This window comes from Seriola dumerili, unplaced genomic scaffold (genome assembly GCF_002260705.1).
Source record: "Seriola dumerili isolate Sdu_G_001 unplaced genomic scaffold, Sdu_1.0 BDQW01000260.1, whole genome shotgun sequence".
NCBI classification, from domain to species: domain Eukaryota; kingdom Metazoa; phylum Chordata; class Actinopteri; order Carangiformes; family Carangidae; genus Seriola; species Seriola dumerili.
The window spans coordinates 2123480-2138259 of NW_019174515.1; the positions used below are offsets into that span (position 1 = coordinate 2123480).

Sequence of the window (14780 nt, forward strand, 5' to 3'; positions counted from 1 at the left end):
GTTAGAATAAAACAGAAATATACAGAAATATAGCTGGCTTACAATAAATAGAATATTAAGTATACAATAATACTTAACATAAATGGAAAAAGACAAGACAAAGGCAAAAGAATAAAAACATATATTCCTTCTTAGTGAATAAGTATGACGCCTGTGTTGATCTCCTTTGAAGCATGCATACAGTACTCTATCCCAAAAGTGATGTTTTATCTGCAGAACCTTGTGTGGACAATACATAACTGGACGAAGTCTGCACCTCTAGGGATAATTATTCTTTCCACTCCACACTGTGCCTTTCCTCGTGTATAACATTGAGTTTAATGCTGTGTACAGAGCTCATTCAGTTCAACTTCAAAGCTATCCTGGATCATGTACTGAATGCAGCATTTTGTTTGAATAACTACCTGGCCCATCTCAGAATGTCAGAAACTAAGGTGACAAATTAAGTGTACAGCACATGGTGAACGAGAAAGAGGAATTTATAGTCCATAAATAGAGCAGTTACATTTACAGCAAAGTGAAGACTGAACATTAAAGAGAAACAAAAAAAAGGCTACAGTCAAAGACAAACTGCTACTGGATAATTATTTATAACCCAGGCAAAGACCACCCTTTCTACACAATGGACCCCATGGGGTTTATAGAAAATGTTACAGTCTGTTTGTGAGATTGGAACTGTGCGTCTGCTTAACACAGCAGAAACAACTGCTGTTGACACAACAAAAGCTTGCTCCCCCCCAGACAGATCATTCACAAAAACTACTCTACATGTATCTGGAGGCAAAGCTGTGGTTTTACTTTGATGCCAACACAAACTGTTGCTCAGGAATTTCTAGTTCAAAAGTGGTTCAGACATTGCTGCTAACAAATATAATATTCAAAGCTGTAGCAGAGAGAGCTTTTGTGCAAAAAGAAAAGAAGTTGTCAGAAACGTCCTGTTGCGGAAGTAATCAAAAAGTATTTAGTCTTTAATTATGTAGACAGTCAAGTTAAGTAAAATGTCCTTAACTTTGTCCTTATCCAGTGAAGGATACTGATGTGATGAGCAGCTTATAAATTCATGATATATAGTAATTATATGTTACCATTCTAGGAGGACAAAAAACCATGGAAAGAAAAAGACCATATAGCTTCAAGTGGATCATTTCTCCTTGGTTAGTTCATTGTCAAGGTCGCTATCCATGACTGTGAGCTTGTCATTTTTCCTGGAGGTGGTCTGTCTTTGTGCTTGCATGCTGTATGCCCAGGCTCTGTCCACACCCTGGCCCTCAATCCTGCAGGGTTTCCAGTCAGGGAAGGGAAAACGTCCAGCCACAACTAAGGCATCATCAGGGAGCTCAGCCTGCAACTTCTCCTGCAATAATGAAAGCTAGGAACACAAATATTTCTTTAAGTCATTTTCAGTGAGCTAACATCCAGTTTTTCTTTATTACTGCATTTTTGCTTGGCTGTGTGCTACATTGAGACAATCTACAATTTCATGGTTTCTAGATATCTGTTCATTGTGTTACTCACCACACTAGGAGCCAAAAACACTGTGACATTCTTGCATTCTGTCAAGTCAACCTGTGATGAGATAAAATGCAAGATGTAAACTGTTCAATTTTTTAACAATTCACCTTTAAATATCATAAATACAATGAATGATCACATTTAAAAAACTATGCAGCTTTCTTGAAATCTGTGGTCACTACAGAATTTACTCCCTGACCATGTTAAATTAATGGTAACAAAAACTCCTGCAGAAAGGAGGGCAAATAAGCTGTGATATCTTAAGGTATGATGACCTGACCATACACCACCAGGATAAAGTAAACCAGAAAGGCTACCAAAGAGTTACGAGTATTATTCATAAAGGTATTTGGGCAAGTCATGTCAATCTTTGCAAATAAGAAACTATTTTGCCAGCAATTTAGATATTCAGTGTCATTCTTGTTTTCTTTTTCTTCTGGAAGTGAGAACATTTCCTCTAAATCTATTTTGTTGTGGAAACAATATATTGTTGCCAAAACCAATTACAATACTGTTAAATGTTGTTATTTAATGCTGGCTGGTATAACTTGAAAATTTGTGCAGGAGTGTTACTAATGCTGAAATACAAGTGACAAATGTCAGACCTTCCAGAGATCTTCCCGTCGGTATGACACTTTTCCATTATGGCCTGCTCTCCATGCATGATAGTGGGAGAGGCGAACAAGCCAAGGGTTGAGCTCATAACCAACAGCAGGAGCGAAACCCTGTCGATGGGCTTCCAAGACCTTACGGGTTAAAAATTACCATAGTCAAAACTCATTGTTCATCAGTGCAAGACAAAAGATCCCAAATATCTTGCTTGTACTTACAATACGGCCATCACCAGATCCCAAATCAACAAGACCTCCCTTTCGACCTCTCAACAATGTCATGACATTATTTACTTGAGCTTTGCTGGCTGGAATATAGGGTACCTGGAAGAAATTTTAAAGAGCCTCTGATAAAAAAAAAAATGTTTGGATGTTTCTCAAACCTTTTTGGAACAAGCAGTTACATCAATAATTATTCAAATTGTTATGGAGATGTGGACCATACCTGTAGCCTTAAAGGGACTTTTCGGAAGCCTGGCTGAAGGATTCCCACCCACATAGCATACACAGCAAGTCCAGTACCAACAGCTATCTGAGCAACACCCCATCCTCCAAGGGGCTTCGTCTTGAGCTCGGCAAAGACCTCATCTGGTGTATCATTGTCCATTCCTGCATGAAATGAGTAATGTAAGGTCTAAGTAAATGTAAAGTTAGAGAAAATACCAACATGGGTTATAAAAACTCTAAACGGGGGTATTGTAAACCAAAGAGTAGGGATAGTAGTAGGAAATAATAGGACTTTTCAATACCTAATATCTACGATCTCTCTCTTTCCACACAGTTTAGATACTCCCTGGCCACTTTATTAGGTACGCTTATACAGATTTATGCAATCCCACACGACAGATCTTCCACAAAGTCAACATTTAGGAAGATTGTAATGAGCAGTTCTGGTTGACACTGTCAGAGAGGTCTCAACTCAACTGTAGTGATTTGGTTAGAGCTACTTCTATTTAGCCTCTAGTCCTTAGTGTAACGTATGATTTGTAACCAAGATACCGCTGTGACAGACGAGTTGTGTAGCAGCTTGAGGGTCACGTGCATTTACTTATTTTGTATCCAGCTACGTTGTCAGACTGAGATTGTTAAGTGCACACACACATTCACTCCTTAAAAAATACATATTTTTCGCCTAATATAGTTGTGTCGTAAACAAAAACGGTTCTTGTATTATAGCAATTAAAAATAAATATCTCATTGACCTGCAGTAGTGCGGCGGACACATTACCCCATCGGACCAGTCCGTTTGCCAAATATTCCGTATATCCGAGAGCTTATTTACGATTAGTTCCCGGAAATGTGAAGCTGATAAGATGTGTCCATGGGATGAAATTAGGGGATCACTTTTTATTTTTTCTACTCGCCTCCTGCCCCTTTTATAGGCAGATTTTTATTACCATGCTCTCCCTCTGTTACCCCCCCCCCACCCCCCACACACGTTAGAAAAAGCAAAAGCAAATCAACAGTCTTCATGTACATGCCCCCTTGTAAAAATAAAATATTTGTTCCATTTGAACAAAATACTTTTATTTGATATAGAAAACAGATGTACATCATCACTCTACTATTATTATTCTGCAAAAACTGGTCATTCATTCAAGCCCCATCTACATTATCAATAGTTATTATTATTATTAATTTTGCCAAAAGTAGACATTAAAAGTAAAAATTATTTGTAAAGACCAAAACCCAGTTGGTACAGTGAAAAAGTAATGTCCAATGTCCAGACTTGAAGAGGAACTGTCCCTGTCAGTCACTTTCTGCATCATCACTGATGACCCCCTGCAGGTTGGCCCAGTCTGTTCCTCTTCTGCGTCCTCTGTGTGTATCATTTTCCTCTTCACTGTCTGAGCCAGAGTTCAGAGTGCGCAGATATGTAGAGGATGGAGGGTCATGTTTCGCCTGCCACGCTCCTCTGCGTTTAGGACGACCTGAGAAAGGTATCCACATTAGCAGGTATCATTAATCAATATTTTCATATTTTGGATGTGCACCAAAATGATAAACAGTACTAGCGATTAAAAATTATAGACACTTGATCAACAGCATTACTATAAGTGCAGTGTACACTTCTTCAACCAACCTGGTCATCAACCACACATACAGGTACTATTACGTTAAAATATGTGGTGCATGCAGCATCTGTGACACATGTAAGTTTCCCATTGAATAAAATGTCTAAAAACATTCAAAAATGTACTAAACTCATCAGCAGAATGTAAAGAAATTACAGTTTTGACATTAAGTCAAAGATGTCCATGTATTGCATTTCAAAGATGTTTACTGAGGTTAGCATGCTAGGCAGCTAGTCCAGTTCCATCTTGTAATACCACTTTGTACCTCAAGAGATGATAATGACTCGCTGTAGCATCCAATCTGGCCTCAGCCCAACATGAGAGGATGAAGAAGTAATAACTGCAAGTAGGCTATAAACCTGGCTGTGTTGCAGACATCCCTCCTCTCTTTCATCAAGCTCAGCATGAGGGTGAGAGTTGAAACTCAGTTGTGAGTGGCTAATAAACCCAGCCACAGATCATGAAGATAGCATGCTTTCATTGCACACCCAGAATGACTGTCCACAGGGATGTTTCCTGGTATGCCCAACGGCCAGTCTGACGATGCCACAGGAGAAGGGGATGGGAGAGGAGGGACCAAAGACTGCATTTCCTTGTTTCTTACAAAAGAAACTTCTAGTTGAGTATAGAGTATGAATTAGACAGTTGGCCCATTCCTACACATAGCGTCTTTAACTGAAAAGCCATCTCTACAGTGTTAATTATGTTTACATACACTTACGTCAAATTAAGTTTTTGCACTGCTTTTCTAGAATCTATATTGAGTAATGCGTAAAATCAACTTGCCGTTCTTGTTCAAGCTGAGTGCAATATGTACAATAAACAACAAACAGCAATTAAATTTTCACAAAAGTAATAGTTGGTAGCAACCATGAAGAGACAAATTATTACCTTGTGTGGAAATGATGTTGCTGACATCAAGGCCAGCTAGTTCCTGAGCCTGTTCTCTTTTTATTCGGACTTTTTTGCATTTCTTAATAGTTGGCTGACCTGTGTGAAAACACATACACAAGTTATTTTTAGAGTTAATCAAATTGTGTAAATTGTACAGAAAATGAAAACTGTTTTACAGTTTACAAATGAGAAATGTCACATGGCAGTTTTACAAACGTACAGTCTAGTGTAAGGTTTTCATTTTGGGCTTGTTTATCATTACAAATCAAAACCATCTCACTGTATAGTATTTCAGCAAATCAATGAGCACTTATGGCCAGATTGTGTGGTCTGTTAATAGGTAAATGTATTCCCACTGACCACGGACACCAAGATCTTCAAGCGTCTTATTCAGAACAGCCACCATGGAGTGAACAGAGTGACAGCCATCAAGGAGCTTCTTGTAATTTTGCCTTGCACCACAGACAGCAATGTAGCGTTTGAGCCTCACAATTGCTTTGTCGTCATTCTGCAGTGGTCAGACAGGTTGTGAAGAAAAGATTTACATAAGAGACATTTACAACATTTGGTTTTAGCTTTCTGCCACTCATCTTACAGGAATTTAGATGCACCTTTATTCAATATGAAGATTCAGGGCAAAAGTGTTGGGACACTTACAGACACTAGATATTTAAGTTTTTCCTTAATTATTTGTAAAAAAAATTGTAAATTAAACCATTCAGTTTAGCTTTTTCAAATATGATACATTGGAGTATAACCAAAGCACAGTGGAACATAAATGTTTTATTTATATATTTTTTGCATCCATCTTTATTTAAAATTTAATGAATTTAACTTCACCACAGTAAAAAAGATAAAAAATTCAAACAAATGCAACCTTCATTAATATACATCACAAATCATTTCATAATACTTTTGAAAAAAAAAAAAAAAAACATTTGATGAAGAGAACTTTGTAAAAACTTTACAAAGCTTGACTTTTCTGATTCTGACTGACTGATTCTGATTTATAACATCATGCATGGACTCACCTTTTGACCTCTGGTGCTCTCTACTTTTTTCATGGTTTTCTTTTTTTTAATATCTTGATTATCTTCTGTCCCACTAGCCTTGTCATCCTCCAAAGAGGGGAGTGATGATGAATCCGAGTCTGTGTCCTTATTTTTCTTCTCTACTGAAACTTTTTCTTCTGCGTAACACGAGCAGAAAGTAACATCAAGTCATATAAAAAAATTGTAACACTATAAATGAATAAACATTTACATATGGGACATGCAGGTATAAATTTTGCATAGTCACCTTTTTCACTGTCATCTGAGGACTCATCACCGTTGATTTTTTCACTCCTTACTGACTTGTTGTCTGTGTCAGTTTCGTTCTCTCCATCACTCTGTGCCGCTTTCCTTTCTGGACTTGTACGGCTGCTTTTTTTCTCTCCATTCTTTGTAGCGTTCACTTTCTTTTTCACCATATCTTTTGGACTGTCACCAGATTTACTCTTATTCCCTTTTTTTTCTGGCTCATTCATTTCCTCATCTGTAGAGTCTTCACTGTCCATCTGCTGTTTATGGTTCCCATTTGTCTTGTGCTGTGATCTTTTCACCTCTCGCTCTGCATCCTCAGATCCAGATTTCATTTGGTCTTCCTCATCACTCTCCTCACTTTCTGATTCGTAGCCCTCTTTATCCTCCGATTCTGTCATTGACCAAACAAGAAAAGACAAAACATTTTATGGTTTACAAAGAAGCAACAAAACTCACTGAGGGAATGGATAGACCTCACTGGGAATAATGCAAACAAGGTCGGAGTAATATAGGTAGTGAGGGAGAAATAAACCATATCATTGTACTCAACTAAGTTAATATAAACCAAATAAAGCACCTTCAAATGCTACTTGAACAAGGACTGCATTGTAAAAGGACAAGATTAAAACCGTGTGTGTACACAGTATATCTGTATATTAGTGTCTGTATCTCTGGGCCTTTGATGAAAGCAAGCATACAATAAAGAACAATTAGTTGTGACCAGCTTGCTGCTTTATGTTGAAAAGTATAAAGTGACACCACATACTATTATTGCCAAATGCATGTCCTAGTGTTAGTAATGCTCCCGGATATTTCACATAACTGCAAAGTAAAACATTGTATAGATCATTAAAATTACAGGCATCTAAAAACATTTCAGGAAAATAACAATTAAAACAAACCTGATGATGAACTTGACAGACAGCGGGATTTCTTTGCCCTTGGATCTTCTCTCTCATTTATCACCTCATCATTTTCCTCTTCTCTCTTCCTTTTGTTCTGGGGCTTCTTGGTCTCTAGCTCCTCTCCGTTTTCGTCATCGTCCTTGCAGGAAAAAAATGTATGATGATGGTTATACCTATAGCACTAAACATGATCCCAGTCCTAAAATCACAAACACTTAAAGAAATATATGTGAGCTGTATGGGAAGAATTACCTGCATTTTCATCAGTTCCTCTTCAACCGCCTGTTTCATGTAATTTCTGGCCTCTGGACTTAATGATTCACGGCCCACCCGTGCTAAATATCGTTTTTTTAGAATTCCTAAGGTCAGTGTGCTGGAATAAGACATTAGAAAAATTATATCAAGGTGTACGAGGGAAGAGGTAATTTACAGAAACAGTCACTTAATTTGAGCCTTTGCGATTTTGAATACAGACTAAGAAATACATGTGAAACATTTAACAGGCCCACATCATACTGAATGACTGAAACATGAACAGATGAAAACTGAGATCTTTAAGACTGAGTGACTGCTTAGTGCAAAAGTTATAGGTAACACACAAAGAGGGATTTTGTTTTTTCATTTCTATCTATAGGAAAATATTTATATAATGTACAGTGGGTAACAATCTGGGAATGTGGTGTCAGACTTTTGGACCTCACTGGAGTTTTAAGTGCAATGTTTAATATATAGACAAATATGAGGTATTTAGTGTATTATTCTTCATTATAGTCAACTAAAAATAACTTTTCTACCTCCAGAAACGAGAGGAACTAATTTTAGTTCAATTCCAACAACTGAAGGTGAGGCTTGCACATTACTAGATACACTGTCAATTGTTTTAGTTTAACTTCCTAATGGTTTTCACCCACTGTATTTTTTTAACCCACTGAAAGATACCACTTCTGCCCAGCAGGTGTCGTTTACAACTATTAGCTTCTAAACTACTGATGTGGTAAATGCCATTTGGCAGCTGTCACTGGCACTAATACCTTACAATTTTTTTTAACAAAGCTTTCCTGACTACCTAAAGTTAATGTTAAGCCTCGCACGGCCCGTGTAGCCAAAGTCGTGTGGGATGACAAACCATAACACTGTTAAACTGCCTCATAGTCTTCTAGTAGTAGTAAATGGCACATCAACGTTACAGTAACTGAAGTGTTTGTGTTCAACAGGCAACATGCAACAGTCTGAGTAGTTAAATAACCACTGAATGTGTTGAAAGTGATATATGCTAGTGGGTCTTACGGTAAACTGCTTTAGTCCTGCATGTCGACAGGTTACCGACAGTTCACTGCTAACACACACGTCTGTGTTTTTACTCTCGGTACAAACAGCAATTAATTAAACGAATTAATGAATGCTTCAACTGTACCTTAAGTCTGGCTCATCGCGGAGTTCACCACGCACAAACCTGCGGATTGTCGCTGTCTCTTTCTCTGACACCATCTTTTCTCACTGTGCTAGTTTTATTTATGTTTTTGGCGGCATTGGCGTGACAGCCGGACGTAGCTGGAAGTGACGTCAGACCAGCGCGACGCCCTTTCACAGTACAAACAAAATCTAAAAACTTGGACAACTTCTAGTTTTTGTAGAAATTAAATTGAATTTCTCGCTTATCTCTTTTAACAATATTAATTTTACTGCAAAAAATATGTTTGGACAGATTTGGGTAGTAACCTTCGACAATATGAACCCAAAAAGGTAAAAATGTATTTTGACCCTAAGACTGAATTATAAATGTAATGATTTTAATGGGAAAAAGCTCTACCCATAAATGTTGGTTTTCCTAAAATATCACTTATATTTACTTTTTTTCATTCATAGTTTTACATATTTATCTAAAATAAAAACCATGAAATAAATCAATTTAATATTTTTGAAACATACTACTATATTTGAAAATATTCCGAATTTAATATGCCTTTATTTTATTGCATTTACTTGTTTTTCTCTCCTTTGTTGCCATATCCTTTCTATTTGATATTTCCTTTCATAAGATTTGATTCTACTTTCCTTTTACACTGTTCTGGAAAAAAATTTGGAATGGAAAATTGTTGTGATTCAGTCATTTTTAAAAAACAAAACACTGGACTAACATGTGGCACTGTGCAATGATAAATAGTTAAAATCTTGACTTAGGTTTTATTCCATATAATAGGCATAACACCTAAATAATTCATACCACTGTACTGAACATCTGTGGAGATTACATTCCTATAATCATCAGTTTGAATGAATGATAAATAAATATCCTGTGGGTAACTTCCATTTGTTTTCTGGAAAATGTAGTCCATTTCTTTATTATACTTGAGGAAAGAAGGGAAAAATAAGACCAAGAAGCTAAAGTTGAATTTTATAAGTAATTTATTCAGAACATTCCCATGACCACTATTGGACGGAAGTTATATTAGTGCATATTCCAAGGTGATTTTATAAAAGGGTCTGAGATACATATTGCTCTCATTCACTGTTTTTTTCAGTATTCAGAGTGACTAGGTTTACACAAGACTCTGGTGACTATTAGAAAGAAAATACTTCTCTCCCTGAGGGAAATAAAAATACAACCCAATATTAATTTATTTTATCATCACTATATGGCCTATTACTTTGAACAAATTTCAGTGGTTTGGTGTAAGACATAAAGCATAAGTGAAAAATCATGGCTCAGAATGAAATACAATATCAAAGACATGGTCTCTGTTCCTCTTGAAACATGGAACTGAAATGTAAGTTCACGATTTAGTCATTTACAGGAGTAAATTCAAAATCTGATGTGTGCTATAGATGTCATTCCAAAAATTAAAACTCACTTGAGCACTAGTTAACACAAAGATTGCATACAATACAAAAGTTAAATACCAAACAATAAATTAAGTTCATAAATTAATTAATAAAAAACATCTTGAAGCAACAGCAGTAAAAATTTAAATAAAGAAAATTGAGCTGCTCAACAATCTCATTCATGGACAACCTTGCTAAAAATGGCTACTCAGTTTTATTCCAGTGTTAAGATATCTAAACTAAACTTCACCATCCTCTGTTCCTCACTGTCGGCCAGCATCTCAGTCCATCTTCGGAAAAGGCAACAGATGTTTAACAACCTGAATGAACTGACTGACACAGTGTTTCCTACAAGTCAAACACAGAAGAGGCTGCGAGTGCACATCATTAACACCTACATTGACAGTAGGCCATCTGCTCTAGGAATAAATTAGCCACCTTTGGGGTGGGAGTTGGGTTTTAGACCTTTTCAGTAACTTGCAGGGGGTTCCTTAATATTTGCAAAGTAATATTTATGCCAGTTACATTTCCCAGGTAATTTTACATATTTCCTATTTAAATAATGTACACAGTTTGTTTTCTTGTAAACAGAAGCATTTTTCACCTCCAAACGACTCTTACTTCAGTTGCAACTCAGTCATCAACCTCTCTATTTCTGCAGTGATGCCTAAAACAATTAATGAAATAACTAACTACCAAGCTATTGCTATGATCAAGGACATCTCTTTCATTCTGCTAACATTCAACAAAAAAATAAACATACCTCAAGTAACTCTCCTATGCCCTATATTTTCACATTATTAGTCCTTGTAGACAGTTTGCTGACCGTGCCCTCTTTCGTCATGCATTATATGCCTCCTTACGTGGATCCGTCTTACTCGTCTGTCCCCTCCCACAGCACCCTCTTCCTCTGACTGGCCAGCTCCCAGCGATGAACCTGAGCCTCTTGAATCTAAAAGGTGTAAGCCTCCTGGACCAGATCCTCGGCCATTCTCATAGATGAGAATATTGAGGGTTTCTTCAAAGATTCGAGCCTCGGGAAACTCAACCTAAAAAACACGCAATGGTCAAGTTTGGTGGTGAATAGCTGACTTTTGACAGACTTTTTGATCTTTAGGTGGATTTAATTACCAACGACAGAGCCAAGTTAGCTGTTTCCCTGTGTTTCCAGTCTTTGTGCTAAGCTAAGCTAACAAGCTGCTGTTGAACTCAATGCCAGAAAGCAGATACACACATTTCCCAAAAGATCAAACCACAGCTTTGAGACTTAGTGTACCCATAACGTGATGCTTACTTTTGTCTGCTTCTTCTCTGTAGCATAGACAATAGAGGTGCAGCATACTTCAGCGATCTTGCGGCCTTCACCATAGAAAGACCAACAGCAGATCTCATCCCCGAGCACATCTTTGACAAACAGGACCCGGCCATTAAATCGTAGCACAAGTTTGTCAAAAAGTTCAATATTCTTCAGCAGGTTATCATCAGAGTTGCTGGTCACAGGCGGAGACAAAGAGAAAATCTCAATCAGTTAAGAAGATTAATAAGAACTTTGTACTCAAAATCCAAGTCAAATGGACATGTGAAACACTGACATGTTGTTGTGGCAGAAGGTGACTTGTCATATTGTTTTTCATACTCTGTGTAGGATGCATGCACTCAGCCATAATTTTTACCTGGTATAAGAGTATTTGTTGTTTCCTCTGTTGTTCTGCAATTTTACTACCGGCTGTAGAGACAAGGAACAGGAATAAATCAGGGTAATTCTGTAGTCTACAAGTGAAGAATTGTCTCACACTGCAGCAGCAGGTTTCATGGCTCCCAATTATAAATCTCTTCAAACCATCTTGTTCTTTTTCAATTCTGTACAGACAGACAGACATTTGCTACACAGGACTAGACAATTAGGATTTGACAGCTGCTAACCTAATATACACCTCTGTCAGTGATCCAATGGATTTAGATGAAATGTTATTCACCTTTCTACAAGTAGCAATCATCTTCTGTTCTTCTTTGGCTGAGGTGATCATGGGGATGCGACACACACTTTCAAAAACATCCTTTTGTTTCTGAAGGTTAAAAAAGAACAAACATTGAAATACATAAGCAATTAACACACTTTCCTAAATTATCAACTGACCAATTAACTGGGTAAAAAATTCAGTCAATAATTTTGTCTATTTAAGATACCAGATTATTTGTGAGTAAATTCCTTGTTTAGTCTGAGCACTAACTAAAACCTGCAAGTATTATATTATTATATTTTAGCATTATAAGATTAGGAGAAATGCAAAGCTCTTTGTGAAGTCATAAATTATTAAGATTAAGACAACAATTAATTAATGAATAACATTTGATTGATTAATCAACATAATGTTTTGACATTGACACACTGATAAATAAGCCAGAAAGAGATGGTGATGGTGACAATTTCACACAGACAATCAAGAACATTTTATCACTGCATCTGATTACACTACATGGACTTTAAAAACACCTTTGATGCTTTAGTACAAATGAACTTATTGGGAGAAGGGAGGAGGAGGAGGAGGTGGAGGAGGAAGAGAAAGCGGATGAGCTGGATGGTGATTTTAATGTGGAAGGGACAAAGGGAGGGGGAAATCTTAAAATACTAGTTCATTGTACTAATATTATGTAGTTTGAAAATGTTTGTAGATGCTCTTAACAAAAATCAATAAAAATTGTTATGAAAAAACAAACAAAAAACTCTATATGTATATATTATCTATTTACCTGCATGGCACTGAGGCAATGCTGGACCAGTCCCTGGACCCTATAGTACTGGGCCTCTTTCAAAACCTCATCCAGCTCTCTGTGTTCCTCTGGAAGTGGTACCGAACCATCTCGCAGGAAGTTCAAAACCAGCCCAAAATGTCGACCACACCTATCCAACACGACCCAGCCTGGGACAGCAGGAAAGAAACATTACCATACATAAGAAACCATACTCCACACTTAGTGGCAGTGACAAGTTAAAATGCTGATGTCAGTGGCACAGCTCTCAAGACATTTAAGAGTAACAATGTGGATCCAGTAAAAAGGTTTGTGCTCACCTTCTGAGTCGATGGTAACCTCTGTTCCTCCATTGCATATGCTCCGCAGCAGACTGTCTTCTTTGCTTAATGTCTGGACAGTTGTATAATGCAGTGAGCCACCCACATTTAACTTGACATACTTGCTCCCCAGCAGACCCTGATTTCTGTGCTCATCTGTGCTGTGGCAGGCGGAGTGGGAAACAGCAGACTGGGCAGAGTCGGCAGCATGACTGCCAACTGAAGCCTCAGCAGACATGGAGCTGAAGAGTCACTTCCCGACTGTAATACAGAGGAACATGGTGGCTTGTTTATAGTGCAGATTTGGGCTAGAACGAGGATGGCTCCTTTATTACTGTCTATATCTGCTGTCTCGTCAGTTAATATAGACAATATATTGATACTGACAGTTGTTTAGGTAAACTGTGTATAATGCCTTAACCTCTAAGGCAGGCTTTATTCTCCTTACGTGTTAAGTGCGTCCGTTCAGTACCAAGCATTTTTCCACACTTCATCACAGCGAAATACAGGAAGCATTTGACTCACAGTAGCCCACATTCTTTAATGTGACACAATAAATCATCCTACATTAGCAGTTTACACGCTGACTGTCTGGTCAACTAGCTGAAGTCTAGTTGTTGTGATAATAGGCTAAACAAATCTAGTAATATTAAGTTATCTTAGACCAAACTGTACTCACCACACTGAACATCCAAGGGAGCTACAAGGCTGGACGTAGCTAGGCTAAGATAGCTAAATGTGTAAGCGTTAATAAGCCAGCACTCGTTAATAACCCGCCAGCCAATACGAACAGCCCAAAGCACACAAACAACTTTACTACGCAGTCAACATTTGACAGCTCATTTTAATCGCCGCCAGCCCAGCTAAATCAAAGTGGCTAACAACAGCTAGCCTATTTTGCTACGCTTACAGCTAGCAACGCTCCTTTGTTTCGTATCGCTTCTTGGACTAAGAATCAGAAATTATCCATCAAAAAACGCAAAGTGCTAAATTAAGGAAGACCAATTCCATTTTTGGATTCAAAGATTATTAACTGATGCTAATGTGAGTTGCTAAATGGGTCAATCGGAAACGAAACTACTGTATCTTCATCCGCTGCTTTCTTCTTCTACTTTCAACACGATGTTGAACGGCAACTCGCGACATGAAAATCTGCCCCCTTTCGGAGGGAAATAGTGTGTCACCAATACACGCCTCGCATGCTGTTGGTGACTACGTTAAATACTACCCTAGTATGTGTGTGTGGACATTGACACCAAAAAAACCTCGAGTTTATGAAGCTCGAACTGAATAGCAACCTCGTACAGGGCCATGGGGCAGGCTTTTGGATGGCAAAACTACATTACAACTCCACATTCTCATAACGGCAGTAGACAAAATACTAAAAACACGTCCAGCCTGTTTTGTTGCTTTATTATGAAATGTAATACCGGAAGTGTGATGATGGTATTATTTCTGACTTGACAGTAGCTGATAAAATGACATGTTTACAAGCTGTGAATTTAGGGTGTTCACTTCCCTCCAGTGTTCTAAATAAGGAACTGCAACACTACAATTAAAATTGTGGCTAACGAACAGGAATATC

General features: G+C 37.7%; 3 protein-coding genes across 3 annotated transcripts; all 3 read right to left on the reverse strand.

Moving 5' to 3' along the window:
- Positions 1 to 461: 461 nt before the first annotated feature.
- Positions 462 to 3388, reverse strand: LOC111230260 (protein FAM173A-like). Its single transcript, XM_022756926.1, has 6 exons — positions 3326 to 3388; positions 2569 to 2732; positions 2343 to 2447; positions 2118 to 2258; positions 1516 to 1566; positions 462 to 1369 (listed from the first exon to the last, which is right to left on the reverse strand). The coding sequence occupies exons 2-6, from the start codon at positions 2728 to 2730 to the stop codon at positions 1142 to 1144; spliced, it is 687 nt and encodes a 228-aa protein (XP_022612647.1). The 5' UTR covers positions 2731 to 2732; positions 3326 to 3388; the 3' UTR covers positions 462 to 1141.
- Positions 3389 to 3686: 298 nt separating this feature from the next.
- On the reverse strand, positions 3687 to 8794 carry hirip3 (HIRA interacting protein 3). The gene is made up of 8 exons (XM_022756966.1): positions 8716 to 8794; positions 7554 to 7674; positions 7299 to 7440; positions 6392 to 6787; positions 6124 to 6281; positions 5453 to 5600; positions 5090 to 5188; positions 3687 to 4054 (listed from the first exon to the last, which is right to left on the reverse strand). The coding sequence occupies exons 1-8, from the start codon at positions 8787 to 8789 to the stop codon at positions 3873 to 3875; spliced, it is 1320 nt and encodes a 439-aa protein (XP_022612687.1). The 5' UTR covers positions 8790 to 8794; the 3' UTR covers positions 3687 to 3872.
- Positions 8795 to 9689: 895 nt separating this feature from the next.
- LOC111230298 (BTB/POZ domain-containing adapter for CUL3-mediated RhoA degradation protein 1-like) lies at positions 9690 to 14287 on the reverse strand. The gene is made up of 7 exons (XM_022756985.1): positions 13875 to 14287; positions 13196 to 13456; positions 12876 to 13045; positions 12101 to 12190; positions 11798 to 11850; positions 11419 to 11614; positions 9690 to 11173 (listed from the first exon to the last, which is right to left on the reverse strand). Exons 2-7 carry the CDS (start codon positions 13431 to 13433, stop codon positions 10925 to 10927), a joined length of 996 nt encoding a protein of 331 aa, XP_022612706.1. The 5' UTR covers positions 13434 to 13456; positions 13875 to 14287; the 3' UTR covers positions 9690 to 10924.
- Between the last annotated feature and the right edge of the window lie 493 nt (positions 14288 to 14780).